The sequence below is a fragment of the Panthera tigris genome, chromosome C1, assembly GCF_018350195.1.
Source record: "Panthera tigris isolate Pti1 chromosome C1, P.tigris_Pti1_mat1.1, whole genome shotgun sequence".
NCBI classification, from domain to species: domain Eukaryota; kingdom Metazoa; phylum Chordata; class Mammalia; order Carnivora; family Felidae; genus Panthera; species Panthera tigris.
In genome coordinates this window covers 26755146-26772211 of record NC_056667.1, presented here as the reverse complement: position 1 = coordinate 26772211, position 17066 = coordinate 26755146, and the positions used below count along the sequence as shown (strand labels likewise).

The 17066-nt window shown below is 40.6% G+C and overlaps 1 protein-coding gene across 2 annotated transcripts; it reads left to right on the top strand.

Moving 5' to 3' along the window:
• The first annotated feature begins 218 nt into the window (after positions 1-218).
• Positions 219-16806, top strand: SFPQ (splicing factor proline and glutamine rich). Of its 2 annotated transcripts, XM_042996444.1 has the most exons (13): positions 219-1127; positions 1817-2005; positions 2343-2644; positions 2734-2829; positions 3862-4058; positions 4173-4257; positions 4974-5091; positions 5425-5473; positions 5554-5675; positions 8082-11265; positions 14453-14500; positions 15197-15283; positions 16713-16806. In XM_042996444.1, the coding sequence occupies exons 1-10, from the start codon at positions 318-320 to the stop codon at positions 8217-8219; spliced, it is 2106 nt and encodes a 701-aa protein (XP_042852378.1). In that variant the 5' UTR covers positions 219-317; the 3' UTR covers positions 8220-11265; positions 14453-14500; positions 15197-15283; positions 16713-16806. The 2 variants fall into 2 exon arrangements, with proteins under 2 accessions (XP_042852378.1, XP_042852379.1); XM_042996445.1 differs by lacking the exon at positions 8082-11265.
• The last annotated feature ends 260 nt before the right edge of the window (positions 16807-17066 follow it).

Here is a 17066-nt window from a genome sequence, read left to right as displayed (position 1 = left end):
GTGGCCTGCAGCCAACTCCTTTTCTGCTCATTGGCCAACTGGAAACTTCAGCCCCTCCATGCCTCCCTCCTCTCATCCGGAAGCCAATCGGAAAGATTAGCGTTCCGTAACTTTGTGTCATCAAGTACCGTACTTGCAATTGGCTATTGGAGCTACAGATCGAGAAGTAGGCGGGGCCAAGCCAGCTGGCCTATATAAGAGGAGGACAAAGGCGGCGCGCCGCCTGTGTCATCCGCCATCTTGTGCGAAGCAAGGTGGCCTCCACGTTCCCAGAGCGTCTTCTCCGCTTCTGCCTCGACCGCCCCTTGATTACAGACATGTCTCGGGATCGGTTCCGGAGCCGTGGCGGTGGCGGTGGCGGCTTCCACCGGCGCGGAGGAGGCGGCGGCCGCGGCGGCCTCCACGACTTCCGCTCCCCGCCGCCCGGCATGGGCCTCAATCAGAACCGCGGACCCATGGGGCCCGGCCCGGGCCAGGGTGGCCCCAAGCCCCCAATCCCACCACCGCCTCCGCACCAGCAACAGCAGCAGCCACCACCGCAGCAGCCGCCACCACAGCAGCCGCCGCCACTTCAGCCACCGCCGCATCAGCCGCCGCATCAGCAGCCGCCGCCGCCGCCACAGGACTCGTCCAAGCCCGTCGTTCCTCAGGGACCCGGCCCGGCTCCCGGAGTGGGCAGCGCTCCGCCGGCCTCCGGCTCGGCACCGCCCGCCACTCCCCCGACCTCTGGGGCCCCCACGGGCCCAGGCCCCACCCCGACCCCGCCGCCCGCTGTCACCTCGGCGCCCCCCGGGGCGCCCCCGCCCGCGCCGCCGAGCAGCGGTGTCCCCACCACCCCACCTCAGGCCGGGGGCCCCCCGCCTCCACCCGCAGGGGGCCCGGGGCCCGGTCCTAAGCAGGGCCCAGGACCCGGAGGCCCGAAAGGCGGCAAAATGCCAGGCGGGCCGAAGCCCGGCGGCGGCCCGGGCCTAAGTACTCCTGGCGGCCACCCCAAGCCGCCACATCGAGGCGGCGGGGAGCCCCGAGGAGGCCGGCAGCACCACCCACCCTACCACCAGCAGCACCACCAGGGGCCCCCACCCGGCGGGCCTGGTGGCCGCAGCGAGGAGAAGATCTCCGACTCGGAGGTGAGTGTCTCCCGGAGGTACGCGTCGGTTTCCCTAAGATGGCGGCGGCCCCCTCCTCCTTCCTTTCCCGGCCTCCATTTTGTCGGAGACCGGAAAGAGCGCGTGCGCGCGGGCGGCCGAGGGCGGGGCCGCTGCCGGAGTAGGGGGCGGACGGCGTGGGGCCTCTAAGAGGCCCGAGGGAGGCTGGCCTGGGGAGGCAGGCGATGACAAGCTGCCCTGGGCCATGTTAAAGCTAGCGGGTCCTGGGAACCAGACTAGAGCGTGCTGTGTAGGGTTGGAGAGATCTGGGAACTTCCGGCCTTACCGGAGCAGGCACAAGTCATGTGGGTGACAGCAGGGTTTTGGTCATTTTTTTCATGTAATACTTGATTTGACTTAACGTCTGCTACGATATAGATTTGTTAGCGACACTAAGCATATACAGCTGACGAGGTTGCTCATGTAGAGTCGAGTCTAGAGAGGGCTGTAGGTCTATTCTCGAGTGTTCTGGATGGTTTGGGCTGTTTGTTCGGATAGTTAACTGCATTGGAAATCCGCAAATAAGTGAAATTTTGTTTTGATTTTAAACGGCATTGAAGAATAACTCCGTTGGTGGTGTTACCCAGGCTGGGAAAAGCGAACATTGTTACTGAATTTTCCTAGTTGATGAGGTGACTGGTGTCTGAAAAATTTCCTTTCTTTTTCATTAGGGGTTTAAAGCCAACTTGTCTCTCTTGAGGAGGCCTGGAGAGAAAACTTACACTCAGCGTTGTCGGTTATTTGTTGGGAATCTACCTGCTGATATCACAGAGGATGAATTCAAAAGACTATTTGCTAAATATGGAGAACCAGGAGAAGTTTTTATCAACAAAGGCAAAGGATTTGGATTTATTAAACTTGTGAGTTTTTTTTAATTTAATGTGGATTTAGAAGAGTGTTTTCATTTTTTGCTACTGCAGACGCTAGTGTTGAAACCAACAGCAATAAGTTGGTTTTTAAATTTTTCACCTTTTTTACAAACAAGATGCCACTTACATGGCGAATAATTGTCGGTACCTAAGAAAAGAGGAGAGTGGGTGGATAAGACATTTAACTACCTACTCTGAGTGGTGTCTGGGAGGGCTGCTTGAACTGAGCCTGAGGAAGAATAGGAGTGGGAGTTAAGCTTTTAACAGTTTCAGAGTGGACATTAGCCAATAGGAGGTTATTAACATGAGCATGTCTGATAACTTTCAGGAATCTAGAGCACTGGCTGAAATTGCCAAAGCTGAACTTGATGATACACCGATGAGAGGTAGACAGCTTCGGGTTCGCTTTGCCACACATGCTGCCGCCCTTTCTGTTCGAAACCTTTCACCTTATGTTTCCAATGAACTGTTGGAAGAAGCTTTTAGCCAGTTTGGTCCTATTGAAAGGGCTGTTGTAATTGTGGATGATCGCGGGAGATCTACAGGGAAAGGCATTGTTGAGTTTGCTTCCAAACCAGCAGCAAGGAAAGCATTTGAAAGATGCAGTGAAGGTGTTTTCTTACTAACAACGTAAGTTCTTGTGCTTATCCTAATTTTTATTTATTAACTTGGATGAGGAAGTTGAAACGAAGTTAAGACGGAACCATTTTTGTTATTAGAACTCCTCGTCCAGTCATTGTGGAACCACTTGAACAATTAGATGATGAAGATGGCCTTCCTGAAAAACTTGCACAGAAGAATCCAATGTATCAAAAGTAAGATTGATTTAAATTTTAAGCATTTTTCTTATTTAAGTCCAAACAATTTGCAGTAACTTTTCACTTTTGCCTAGAAAATGCAAAATTCTTCAAATGCATATATGCTTGATAGAAATCTAAGGCTCAGGAAGTTTAGAGGTTTTGAAGCAGAGATCTTCAAATGCCTAGTATTCATTGTTGAGATAGGCATAGTTTACATGGAATTTTGTTTTGTCTTTAGAACAGTTGTGTGAATAGGTATTTTCTTTTTTAAGAATGGAAAAAAAAATACTCCTTGATTAGGCATTTGGTTAGAGGAAACAGAATTAGGAAATGAGGAAGGTAGGATTGCTTTTCAGTGCCCATTATTTTCTGTTACCATACAATTCTGGGACATGTATTACTTTTTTACATAAAGGTTTAAAAATTTTTAAATTTTTACTCATTTTTGAGAGGGTGGGGAGGGGCAGAGAGAGAGGGAGACACGGGATCTGAAGCAGGCTCCAGGCTCTGAGCTGTCAGCACAAACTGCAAGATAACAACCTGAAGTGAAGTTGGGCGCTTAACTGACTGAGCCACTCAGGTGACCCAAAGATTTTATTTTTAAGTAATCTCTACACCCAATACGGGGCTCAAATTCATAAGGCTCAAATGCACAACCGCAAAATCAAGAGTCATGTGCTTCTGACTGAGCCAGCCAGGCATCTTGGGACATGTATTATTTTTGATGTAAAGCTATTTTTTAAAATTTATTTATTTTGAGAAAGAATGCAAGTGGGGAGGAGCAGAAAGAGAGAACCCAAGCAGTCTCCATGTTGTCATGATGTGCAGAGCCCAACTCAGGGCTTGATCTCATGACACTGAGATGACCTGAGCCAAAACCAGAAGTTGGACGATTAACCGGCTGAGCCACCCTGGCGCCCCTGCCATCCCCTGCCTTTGGGTATTTCTTAGAGTCGATAGGCCAGGGGCAAAATCAGTGTTTTTAGGGTAATTGAGTAGTCTTTCTTATGTGCATCCACAAATCGGTTCATGTTGAAATATTGTCAGGGAGAGAGAAACCCCTCCTCGTTTTGCCCAGCATGGCACATTTGAGTATGAATATTCTCAGCGATGGAAGTCCCTGGATGAAATGGAGAAACAGCAAAGGGAGCAAGTTGAAAAAAACATGAAAGATGCAAAGGACAAATTGGAAAGTGAAATGGAAGATGCTTATCACGAACATCAGGCAAATCTTTTGCGTCAAGGTAAAAAAAAAAAAAAGATCCTGTTGTGTAAATTTCACTGATAGGCTGAATTGCTTTTTGAACTTTTTAGAACCCCACTAATGTGAATTCACAACAAAATTTTCTAATGTTTAGATCTGATGAGACGCCAGGAAGAATTAAGACGCATGGAAGAACTTCATAATCAAGAAATGCAGAAACGTAAAGAAATGCAGCTAAGGTAAAATTTTGTTAAACTAAATTAAGCCTTTTCTTCTGCATAAACATTTAGAGGAAAAGATACACCTAAGTCTTGCAGGTGAGTGTGGCATACAGAGGTTAAATACGGACATATGTCAGTGTTGGTTTGACACTAAATCGGAGTAGAGTGTAAGGTTTTCATTTAGGACACCAATTTTCTTTGCCAGAATGCTTCTAGGTCTGTTCTAGACTCTCTTTAGGCTTTCCTGTGTGTTTGCTCTAATCTAGACCTTGTAATTCTTTTTTAATGTTTATTTTTGAGAGAGAGGGTGAGCGAGCTAGGGAGGCGGCAGAGAGGGAGGGAGACAGAATCCAGAGTGGGCTTTCTACTCAGAAGAGTGCCTGGCTCAAACCCATGAACTGCCATGAACTTGGAGAAGCCGAAGTCAGGTGACTAATCGGCTAAACCACCCAGGTGTTCCTCTAACCTAGACTTTGTAAAGCTCTGAGGCAGACCACTAGCTTTTTCCAAGTTGACTTATTTATTTTAAAGTTCATTAATTTTGAGATAGCATAGCATGGGAGAGCACAGGTAGGGAGGGGCAGAGAGAATCTCAAGCAGGCTCTAACTCACAAACTGAGATCATGACCTGAGCTGAAGTCACATGCCCAACTGACAGAGCCACCCAGGCACCCCTTCAAATTAACTTTTAAAAGATGTGGGTGACCGTTCATGTGCTTGATGAATATTTCCAGGCAAGAAGAAGAACGACGTAGAAGGGAAGAAGAGATGATGATTCGTCAACGTGAAATGGAAGAACAAATGAGACGCCAAAGAGAGGAAAGTTATAGCCGGATGGGCTACATGGATCCAGTAAGTAAAATTCTATTGCAGTCTAGTTGGAGTTGTCTACAAAACTTGTAGGTACCAAAAATATGAAGTCTTACTAAGTTAAATATAACATTTCGCTTTATAGTTTTTGTTTTTACAAGTGTATTATGATACGCTTTGAGTTTTATCTTCTTGGCTGGGCCTAAAGATTTCATTGGTTAGGAAGAAGCTTTATCGGTTTTTGGATAATTGAATTTCAACAAGTGGTTTCAGGATACTGATTTTAAAAATAGTCTTCATCTTTGAGTTTTGGAGATTTTTTTTTTGTCTAAGAATTCTTGGTATGGACATATGAAAGGGATTTTTTTCTTTCAGAGAGAAAGAGACATGAGAATGGGTGGAGGAGGAGCAATGAACATGGGAGGTAAGCATGAAAATAATATTAGCAGTACCATTCAAGAGCTGTATTCTGGTTGAGTTGTAACCAGCATTTTTGTTTCCTAGATCCCTATGGTTCAGGAGGCCAGAAATTTCCACCTCTAGGTGGTGGTGGTGGCATAGGTTATGAAGCTAATCCTGGAGTTCCACCAGCAACCATGAGTGGTTCCATGATGGGAAGCGACATGGTAATGTATCCTGTGTGACGTAGTACAAAGGAAATTCTCATTTTTCACAACTTACGTGTGTGTGTTTTGTTTTCTGTTTTTTTTTTCTTTTGTTTTGTTTTTTTAAGTAGGTAACTGAACCTCTTTTTAGTTCCCGTATCATGTAAATCATAATATTGAGGAAAACTTTGGCAACATAGAAGAACTCAGTATGCGGTAACCTAAACAGAAACGGTTGCCAACAAGAAGTCAATGCTGTCAGTAGTATGTTGGAGTTCTCTTCGGCAATAAGTAGACATAGGTGCTTTCCATTATATTGCTTGTGTACTTTTGCACTCTAGCACATGGCAAATCCAAATTCTAAATGTTAGATGATGTACCTGATTATTCTACATCCACGTGAGAGTAATCAAATGGCAAACTGTCATTCATTAAGCTGATATTTGCCATAAGTATGAATCAGACTTGCAGTTTATAGTTTTAGGCATGTTTTAGTGATGTGTAGGACTTTGACCTATATTTGGTGTGGTTTCTACCCATGAGAAGGGAGTTGTTTACTGTTTTGACTCGTCGTTTCCCACTTGTTGGGCCTGTCAATAGGTGCACCTTCTAAAACACTGACATCTCTATATTGCTACAGGATAGCAACAATCCATGACCATTTTAAGCATACTAGTTGTGTGCATTTGATCTGAACCTTCTTGATGCTTTCATATTTTAACTGTACAGGTAGTCTGTCAGGATGCTTTAGAAACAACCAAGTGAATTGGTCTGAGTGGCTGTGTTAGGGCTTTACAAATCCATAGGAAATTTGAATATTGGATTTAGAGGTGGGTTTAGAGAAGTGTGCATTTTCATAACTGAGTTGAATATGATTGGTTCACCTACAGGCTTTTGGCAAAGGAGAGGGAAGCTGCAACACATAGCTCTTTAGGTTTATTTTACAAATAGGAATGTAAGGATTTATTATGGGGTCTAATCCATTTAAAGCCTACTTGAGGTTTTTTGAGAATTAGAATCATAAATAGCTGGTTGGGTAAATGTAGTGTTGTTTTCTTCAGAATGAATTTAAAAAATAACGTGGGTAACATTTTGGTTTATACACTTCCTAAAAGGCAGATTGTAGGTCTGTATCAAATTTGTAAAATATAATTTGGCATGATGTTCCCACAATTGAGATTTTTTCTGTCTCCTGTAACAGGTAGGGTTCTAAGATGTAATAACATAACCGTGAAACCCCCAAATTTTCTCATGGCTTTTGAGAAACACCGTACAATGCGTTAAAACCCTGACATTTTTAGGTTTTTGAGAAATAGTTTAAAGAATTGAGATTTAGTTTAAGTAGTCCTATAGTATATAGTAGAAAACATGTTTGAACTATGTATAGGAAGTTAAACACTGCTTTTTTCCCCTCCCTTTTGGAGTGATGTTTTCTGTAACTGATTTATTTTGAATAGAATTTGTAAGGCTTTTGTGCTTTGCATATCAATAGGATTTTTCTGTTTGGGAACATAGGTTTCTAAGATTAAAGTACTTAAAACTAGATGGAATTACGAAGTCCTGCTTTACTGCAGTCACTTAAGCTTGGTGTTAAGCTGTTTGGGAGATCCCCAAAACATGGAATCATAGCTAAGTGTCCGTAGACTTTCAAAGACCCGAAGGAAAAGCTGGGCTGGTGTGGGGGTGGGCTGTATATTTAGTCAATTTGCAACTATACTACTGTGAACATAATTGTCTCTGCTTATTTAGTGATGGTTCTGAAGGTGGTATACCTGTGAGAATATGGCAACACTTTTAATGAAGTTACTGTGCCGGTTAAGTGACTAAATCTGTTAGTCTTTTATGCTTTTTCTTTTTGTAGTCTGGTAGCATTTTATTAAAACTTTGAACGTTTTAAGATTCTGCAACTTAGCAGATGTGTCTTAAGATCTTGAAAAGCACAAGGTTTCTTATGCAGCTCATGCCACTAACTGGTGAGTAGGTCTTTGTCACTTCATTGAGTGAATTGAATCTGTCTGGTTGGGCTTGTTAGGCTTACTTGGAAATTAAATTTCCTGTTCAGACCTTGAAAGTGAGAAGTTTGCAAGCTTTTGCAGTGGGTTAATCTGATGTGAAATTTCTTAAAACTCATTTTGGAATGGGTTTTCACATCTGCACTAATTCTTAAATTTTTTAGCACTACAGGGAAGACCTATTCTTTGAAACAGGTGTATGAGAATGGCTCAAGTGGGAACATACCACAAGGCATGTATTATCGTAAACTAATTTTCAAATTACCCTTTTTTCCTTTCTATGTTCCCGGTACCTGTGGATCGACTCATTGGTGATTGTATCGACGAACGTTGACTACGGAACCTTCTAAAATATTTACTTAACACACATGGACATCAACTACATATAATGAACTGTTAATTACTGTTCCAATAGCGTACTGAGCGCTTTGGGCAGGGAGGTGCGGGACCTGTGGGTGGACAGGGTCCTAGAGGAATGGGGCCTGGAACTCCAGCAGGATATGGTAGAGGGAGAGAAGAGTATGAAGGCCCAAACAAAAAGCCCCGATTTTAGATGTGATATCTAGGTTTTCATTCCAGTTTGTTTTTGTCTTTTCTTGTTTAGATACCAATCTTTTAAATTCTTGCATTTTAGTAAGAAAGCTACCTTTTTATGGATGTTAGCAGTTTATTGACCTAATATTTGTAAATGGTCTGTTTGGGCAGGTAAAATTATGTAATGCAGTGTTTCAAACAGGGGAATTCTTTTTCCTTTTTATTTCCTTTTTTTTTTTTTTTTTTTTTTAACTGTATAATGTCCCTCAAGTTATGGCAGTGTACCTTGTGCCACTGAATTTCCAAAGTGTACCAATTTTTTTTTTTACTGTGCTTCAAATAAATAGAAAAAATAGTTATAATATTGATCTTCAACTTTGCCATTCATGCTTCTATGCACATTAGGCTAGGTATTCCACTTCGAAAGCATGAGCGTGTCTAGGCCTTTGAATGGCATATGCCATTTCTGGGAAATGTATCTGTAGGCTAAGCATTGCTTTCTACAAATAAGTACCCCCCCCCCCCCTTGTTTTAAAAAGAAGAAATGCATATTGAAGTAGTTTCATGATTTGTTTGGCATTATAGGAAGCAAGCTGGTGCTAAGTATTTTTAAATGGTTATGTAAGCAAGCTGAACTGTAACTCTTCCTTCAGGAATGTGTATTAAGATTATGGAATGGGTGAAAGACTTGGTAGGGGGAGAAAGTGGGTATGACTAAATGGATCTTTATGGCCCTATGATCTATCCTTTCCTTGAAAGTTTCTGAAGAAAAAAGTGGAAAGATCATTTTGTTGCATTCCTCCATTCTTGTTTTTAAAAGAACAAGTCCCAAGCCCTACAAATGGCTTGTATTGAACTTTCATATTTGAATTAAAGATTGTTAAACATGAAGCCTTTTCATGTATTACTTCAAGCGATTTATGAAGATGGGGTTTAGTGTGAAAAATTCAACTTGCAAGTAAGAAGCGTAGTAACCATGAAGTAGGTTTAGCTACGTATACATTTGTACTCTGTAACTTTTACATCTCCTTGTGCTACTTCTGGTGGACAAAATCTGTAGGGCTATGAAAACTTGTTCTCTTTTCTAAGAACTAGTGGTGACTGTTGATGACCAGTAGCGTTGTAGATTACGATTCTTACTGTAAACTATTTGTTAACCTGCTTTTCTATAGTTTACTTTTGATGTAGCACTAAATCTGGAGAGAGTTGCTCATGCTACACAGTACAAATACCCCTTTCTCCCACCATAAAGTTTTGGAGTGTTTCGATGGTGTTGTCAGCTGATTGTCAACTTCATTGAATCTCCTTCCATTAGGATAAGACATTCTGACTTAACATTAAAGTAGATTGTTATTGTTGTCTGATAGTACGATGGGAACCTGTTTTCCCAGCGTATGTATGTTAGCAGAGGAACAGCTTCCTAAAAGTAGGTAAAGTAATTGAATGGTTTGGCTTTGTTCTTAGTTCCATTCAAATTTGTACATTACAGAACTCTTACTATGGAATGTGTCTTCCTCCTTTTCACCTCTGTTCTTGGTGCTAATTGGCAAAAGTAAAATTCTAAATCAAATCTTCGTTAAATGCTGAAGTTTAGTATTGTGCCTGAGTACAAAGGGAAACCTCTTGTTGAAACCCTGAGCACTTTCTGCATAGGAAACTGGATAATACTAAAAGTAAAACACTAGTGGAGTATAAAGGCATGTCACTCAATTCTGGTTGTGTGACTTGACAGGTACATGGTGTGCTAATTAAGGAAGAGAATCTCCTTAGAATATGTTTATTATTTCTTCCCCAAGACACTTGGAAGTCGGTAGTAGTTCCACCATAATTCTATCCATGAGGAAGTTTTGTCCCAAGTCATTAATTGGTGATATGTATGAGGTTTTCTGTATGGAAACAAGGGTCTGGATTTGAAAGGAATCCATTACAATTTGATTGAATTGTATGGTAGGGACTCCACTAATGATAAATTAAGGGGTGTTCATGGGACACCCACAGAGGGTGAACGTGAATGTGTGTGGGCGGGGGCTGGTGGGGAAGTGGGAAAATCTGCCTATAAAATTAATGTTTCAGTTTATTTTTCAGATTACATGCCTTTCTTTATAAGGGATGCTGGCACAGACCCCTAAAATAAGCTTTTGTTAGTACTGTACCTTTGAAGAGTGGTGAAGGATGCTAATGGATAATCTCCTGAAAGTTGTGGTTTTGCTAGCCTTACTGTGGGCTGTAGAATTGCTAAACGTTGTTTAGCAAATAATGTTGCTTAGTTTCCACTAAGTTTTTCCTTTTCCTCACTGAAACAGCAGTGTACCAAGGGTTGTAAGCTACTCAAAGAGACTTTCAATAAGTCTTGGAATGCATATGGTAGTTTTTAGCTTAATGTGAATTTAAATCCTCTTAAAAAGGAGTTTCCTAAAAGCTGATATGAAATGGGTGGGAAAGGGAATGTAGTACTTTTGAAGTGTTTCAGCCATTTTTCTTATTTAAAGAAACCAGCTGCCCCCATTTCCTCTTCTCCACTTTCTCTCGTAATTTTAAGAGGAACACTGATCATTTTAAGCTTATTACTCCTAATCTTTAAACTGCATTCTCTACGAGATCCCAGTGTAGTCAATAGGTACCTTATAAGATTAACTGAATGGCTCACATTATTTAGTGAAACCATAATCCTCTGCTTAGAACACTAATTAAAACTCCTAAGAAGTCCTATAAACCCCACCACTCTTTATATAGATGTATTATACCACTAATACAAACAGATAATAATTTGGGAAATTGTAACGTTACGCCTGTGCAATTTTTATAAGTGGCATATTATGGCAGACAAAAATTTAGATACTTGGCTTTTCTCGGGCAAGCCACTACGTTGTGGCGGGATGTTTTCTGGTGTTCTTGGACTGCAATTGTGCACTATTAAAGTAGTGGCCTGCTACATAACTGCATTTAGCCAGCATTTCTGCAGTGCGTAACTGTGAGGAACGTAGTACCGCAAATGGCAATGGACATTAGGACCCGGATGTAGTATTCCTGCTTGCTCCAAGATTCTCATTGCCGACTGCATACAGGTAGGTAACAAGCAATATAATCTAACTTGGTGACTTGCTATGTACTTTTATTCCGTGGGCATTCTGACATCACACTTCTGACCATGAAATTACAGTGCAGCACCTAACACTTGGATGGTAAAGCTAGCTGCTTTCAAAACTGCGTGGGTTTGGGTTTCAAGCTGTAATTTGTCAGGCAGAAATCAGTGCTGTTGCAGTTCTCAGATAAAAAGTGCAAACTTGATTCTTTGGTACATCTGATGCAGTTGTGTGGTTTCCTTTAGTTGCATTGTAACTGAAGAGAACGTGGAACACGTCAGTGGTGTGGGGGAGAGGGAATCAAACCATACTTGGAAAGTAGAGTGCTTTTAGCATCTTGACATGGACTGTATAGCATGTGATACTGAGTCTCTGTTGTAGCAAACTGACCTGCCCATAGGTCAGCAATATCCATTTCAGAATGCAATCTTGGTAATCATTCTGCAGGTTGGAGTGAATTAAGACTAAAAAGTACAGTGGTTTTTTTTTTTTTGTTTGTTTTTTGTTTTTTTTGTAATGTGACTTAAATTTTTTTTTTAATGGGCTTCATGGGAATACCTTTGTTACTAACGTGGGCTTAGATGGGAATCTAATGTGAATAGTTCCAAGTTATGTGACTTGTCTAAATATGTCTATGCTCTAAACCTGGGGGAAAGTGGTGTGGCATGTTGACTTGCCTGCAGTTGAATACACGTTGGGAATCATTTCCCAATCCTAAGACTTCTTCGTCGTATTCTGTAGGATGACTGCAAATGTTCAGAGTAGATTTTTGAATTTGGTTCCCTTAGCTTTAGGGATGTGATGTTATAATCCAAAATGCTTACCAAAAATAAAAAAATAAAAAGTCTTCAAAAGCAGCTTTGGTTGCTTAGGACTTCAGCTTTGTAAGCTTTGCATCGACTGTTGTTCCAGACCTCAATTCAACTTAACTTTGGTCTCCAAGCTGGTTTTTAGCTAGCATGCATGGAAACAGCTTTCACGTATAATGCTTTCTGCTCTGTAACTGGAAGTTTGGTTTACTTTGCATAAATGCCGGTGAAAACTCTTCGTGACTATGAGAATTTTCTTCCATTGTATCAAGAAAAATGGCTTGCTCTTTGGCAAGCAATTCACAAGGTGGGGACAAATTTGTACTTTAATACGTAGTCTATTCAAACAAATACCTTGACTCTCCTGTTAGGTGAAAAAGCAAATGGTGACTAGTTTAGCTCTTTGTTAATAATACAATGCAGTTCAAACATAATGCTCAATATTAGTGACAATAGTGTCGCTAAATTGACATACAACCCCGATGGGATTTTCCTGTGGCATAATCCATTAAATCGGTGGCCAACGCTTGCTACCGTGATTTAGTGATTCAAGTGTTTAGAAATAAAAGCTCAGGTTCATTTCTTAACAGTCAATAACAATTTTGAGAGAACGTACTTGTTATAATATATGGACTTGAGGAACATCATTGGGGTGGGGGGTTAATTTTGCTTCATTTCTGCTTATTTCAAGATGAGTAGGCTTTTGCACTTTGAAATGAGAAACCTGTGACTTAAGTCAATTCTAAACTAGTTTCGATTTGTATGTAGCTATAATTTGTGAATCTTAGTGTAGAGGATCTTAAAATCACTCACTCAAAAAGCTGGGAATAAATGGGCTTCAGTAACACCACTATACCGAGGTGCTTGCATTGTATTTCATAGTGTTTCCTTGTTGCAAACCAGAATTATTCTTTTTAATGAGAATGGTCTAAAGTTCAGAGGTGTGATGCCAGAATGCATTTTCGTACTGTTAGGCCCTTGGAACAGATACCGGTGCTTTCTGAAAGATGAAAGAAATGGAATGGGTGCTCTTCACACAAGGTTGCAAAACCTACCAAGAATGTATAATAGTCTCATTTTTCCCCAAGAAAGAGATGCGTGTGACTAGTTTTGGACTTTTAACCTTAATGGGGGTTGCATGTCTCCTATTGTTAATCATTGTCAGCTGCAGTGACATGATCAACAGTCCTGCATTTTTATTGCCTTTCCCTTAATGATTTTGGACAGGTTTGAGAGAGCCAGGATGCTTGTTCTGGGCCTTTATTTGGTTTTGGCTTTAGCTGATAATGTTTCAGTGTCTGTCAGCTAGTGCAGTTCTCAAATGGCTGCCTATTAGGGAAAGAATTCTGAGGATTTGACTGCTCCTAATCATCTGTCATTGCTGCTAGATAATGATTGGCAATTTTTAAGACTCAACTGTGGAACTCTCACAGTTGTACACCATCAACCATAAAAATGTTGCTTTTGAACACCAGTGCTGAAAAGATTTTATTTGGAGGGTGAGAAGGGGGCTGGATGCAGAGTACTAGGATAATCTGGAGGATGGGGGAGAATGCAAAACGATATAGTATCCCTTATGGATGGTACATGTGCAACAGGGAACTCTTATTTTTTATACCCTTGGCAGTAACTGATAATCAGGGAGGAAGAAAAACCTGGAACTTGAATTAAGGCTGATCTTTCTGGTTTTTGTGCACTGCGGCCCTACCAGGCATATATATAGTGAAGGTGAATGTCTTCTCCCTCAGAAAAATGCAGGTTCCTTGCTGTCCCGAATAAGGCATAGCTTTTCTGCCCCAACTTAAAACTCAGTGAGGACTTGGAGGGAAAGAACGAGGCAAATACATAGGATTGCAGGATAACAGCTGCAGTGTTGTGTACTGTGGAGTGGGGAGGGCACTCTTCTTGGAGGACTCCTGCTGAAGGTGGTCAGTCCACCTGAGAATGGAAGACATACTTGAATGGGGGGCAGGGTATGTGCTTTTATATGAAAAGAGAGCTGATGTTAAAACTCATTTGGTAAGGTAAACGTTGTCACATACCTTCACATAAGGGATAGTATATTTTGGGTTGCAGTCAAACTGGATTGTGCTCAGACTGGTGAAAATAGCAGTTAGGCTTTTGTATTTCAATTAAGATACAATTTTTATTTGAATTCAGCTGTCTACTTTATTACTTTACATAAGAATAATTTTAGATTTTTTCCCCCCATCAAGTTTCTTCCTGTTGTTTTTTTATTCCGTAACTTGCCCCCAATCTTTTGTCTCTGGAATTTACTCTTTAAATTTTGAAGTTAACTAGCATTTTCAAAACCTTTATACCCTTGTCTTTTATATTAACTTTCTTTTATTATTCTTTAGGTAAGAATGATTGATGTTGGCTGATATTGGAGTACTCATTCACTTCAAGTAAGTTTCTTTAGAAGTCCTAACCTGTAGAAGAGTTTGAGTTTGATTTGTAAAAAGGTTAAATAATTTGATTTAGCTATGTGGGGCAAAACATGTTTGATTTTTAAGATGTTTACCTCTCCTAAGATAATGTCCGAGTGTTTTGTTTCTGAAAATAGTTGTTTGCATGTGAATGTGGGTGGGAAAGACAAAGTGGGGAGTATTTTATTATAAAAGTGTCAAACAGTAGGAGAATTGAAAAAAATGGTTGGACCTGTACCTGAAACTAATAGAACTTTGTGTGTCAGTTATACTTTGTTATTAACTTTGTATATTAACATTGTATGTTACTTTTACAACTATAGAAAAAGATACATGGTTATGTAGAGAAAATGGACAAAGAAGGCTTGAATTGGTGGAGAATTGCCATCTTTTTAGTACTCTAAATTCCACTTTTGACCCATTCAGAATGGGTCATTGGTAGAGGAGGAAAAATTCTGAAGTGTTATGTGAAGAAAATTTAGAATGTCACCTTGGTGTGGGCCAGGTCCTTCCTAAGTAAAAACAGCAAAAGAAAATACAAACCACTGATTGGAACCCAGACCTGTACCCCAGAATGTGCCTCTTGTTGATGTGAGAATACAGTGTACATACTAACAATTAATTTAAAAAAATGTAATATGTAATATGCTATATAAATTCTATTTTTAATGATAGGTGGATAAGCTATTAATCTCAAGACGATATCCCACAACATGAGCCAAGAAGGAAAGCCACAACTTGTTAGATTCAGGAAGTGTCTGGGTAAGTGGAATCATTCTTACTTTGTAAACTGCCTTCCGGGCAACTCTTGGGTGTTACAAACATGATTATTTATGTGTGAATATTTCATTTTGACTTACTCTGTGTTAAAACTTCCTTGTAGGGAATATGTTTTTATAGTACATATTTATAATCATTTTAACAGCCTTCTTGAGGTTGTAGGTCTGTTTGTTGGTTTGGCTCAAGCCTCAGGAAAACAGGGACTTCAGTTTTCTGTAAGAGTATGTATGTATATCTACCTTTGTCCATTGAACTATGCAGAGGAGAGTTTGGAAAATTTAAAGTTCCTTGGTTGTTTTTGTATTTTTATTTTAATGTTTGTTTATTTTGAGAGGGTGTGTGCGTGAGCCAGGGAGGGGTAGGGGCAGGAGAGAGAGAATCCCAGGCAGGCTTTGAATTGTCAGCATAGAGCCTGACACGGGCTTGATCTCATGAACCAGGAGATCATGACCTGAGCCAAAATCAAGAGTTGGGTGCTTAACTGAGCCACCCAGGTGCCCCAGAGTTCCCGGTTTTTTAACCACATAGTCATTTGATGGGATCTCCTATAGTTGATCTCATCTGGTTGATGTATTAGAAGGGTTGGCAATTTTGGGGTTTGTGTTTGTTTGGTTTTGTGAGTTTTTTTTTTTTGTTTTTTTTTTTTTTTGTTTTGTTTTTTTTTTTTTTTGTTTTTTTTTTTTTTTTTGAGAGCAAGTGTAAGCGGGGGAAAGGCAAAGAGAGACAATATCTTAAGCATGTTCCATGCCCAGTGAGGACTCCCATCTCATGACCATGAAGTCATGACCTGAACTGAAATCAAGAGTCAGATAGATGCTTAAGCGACTGAGCCACCCAGACACCCCCCGGGTTGGCAATTTTAAAGAAAACTCAGCTCAACTCTGCTATTCTACCTGGGAAAGCCATCGTAGACAGTAGGTAAACAAATGGACATGACTGTGTGCCAGTATTTTACAGAAAGGTAGTAGGTGGACAATAGCTTACTGTCTTCTCATCTAATACAAATTGCATAAATAGATAACTAGATAATCACTCAGGTTTAAAGGGCTGTCATAATCGTAGTTTGAAAAGAGAATAATGTAGAAATAGCAATAATTAATTGACTATATCTTAAACCTAGGGAAGGTGCCAATTAATGGAGTATCTTAGATCTTCCTTCCAAGAGTGGTTGCTACTTAAGTTCTAGTGAATGGAAGTAAACTTGAATCAACTAGCTGGTGACAAAGTCTGGTGTTAAAATAATCTGCCTCTTAAAGAATCCTTAATTATATAGGTCATTAAATATTGTTAATACCGCACTCCTTGATTAGTATTGTTTGGTGTTAGGAAGTTTACTTGGTGCGAAATGGTAAATGTTTGAGAACTCTGATTCTTAACATATTTTGGAGTAATTGTTTCTTTTAATTGGCAGGATCAGGTGAACTGTGTCCAGAAAACCAGTGAGGAAGAGGGCAAAGAGGAATGAGCAACCTAATTGTTGTTAATAAAGACATTTTAAAATAAGATTGTGCTTTTATGTGTTTTGGTTTTTGTTTTTAAGTTAGGACCTTTGTTTCCTAGAATTCTCCTTATATGTCATCACCTTGTTTCTAGGTGATATAAAAAGATGCTCCATATTGTGGGCATAGAACTGGTTATAATTCAGGACTCTTTCTTGGACCTTTTTGGCAGAGCTACTTCAACATTAATAACTGATCAACCTTAACGGCCCTTCCTCACTGTCCTAACTAACCTGATTTAGCCATCGATAGTTTAAAATTGCCTT

Bases quoted from the DNA above. Each gene is read 5' to 3' on its own strand.
- SFPQ (XM_042996444.1), top strand. From the start codon at position 318: ATGTCTCGGGATCGGTTCCGGAGCCGTGGCGGTGGCGGTGGCGGCTTC. The intron at 1,128-1,816 runs GTGAGTGTCTCC...CTTTTTCATTAG, and splicing joins AGAAGATCTCCGACTCGGAG to GGGTTTAAAGCCAACTTGTC. The intron at 2,006-2,342 runs GTGAGTTTTTTT...GATAACTTTCAG, and splicing joins GATTTGGATTTATTAAACTT to GAATCTAGAGCACTGGCTGA.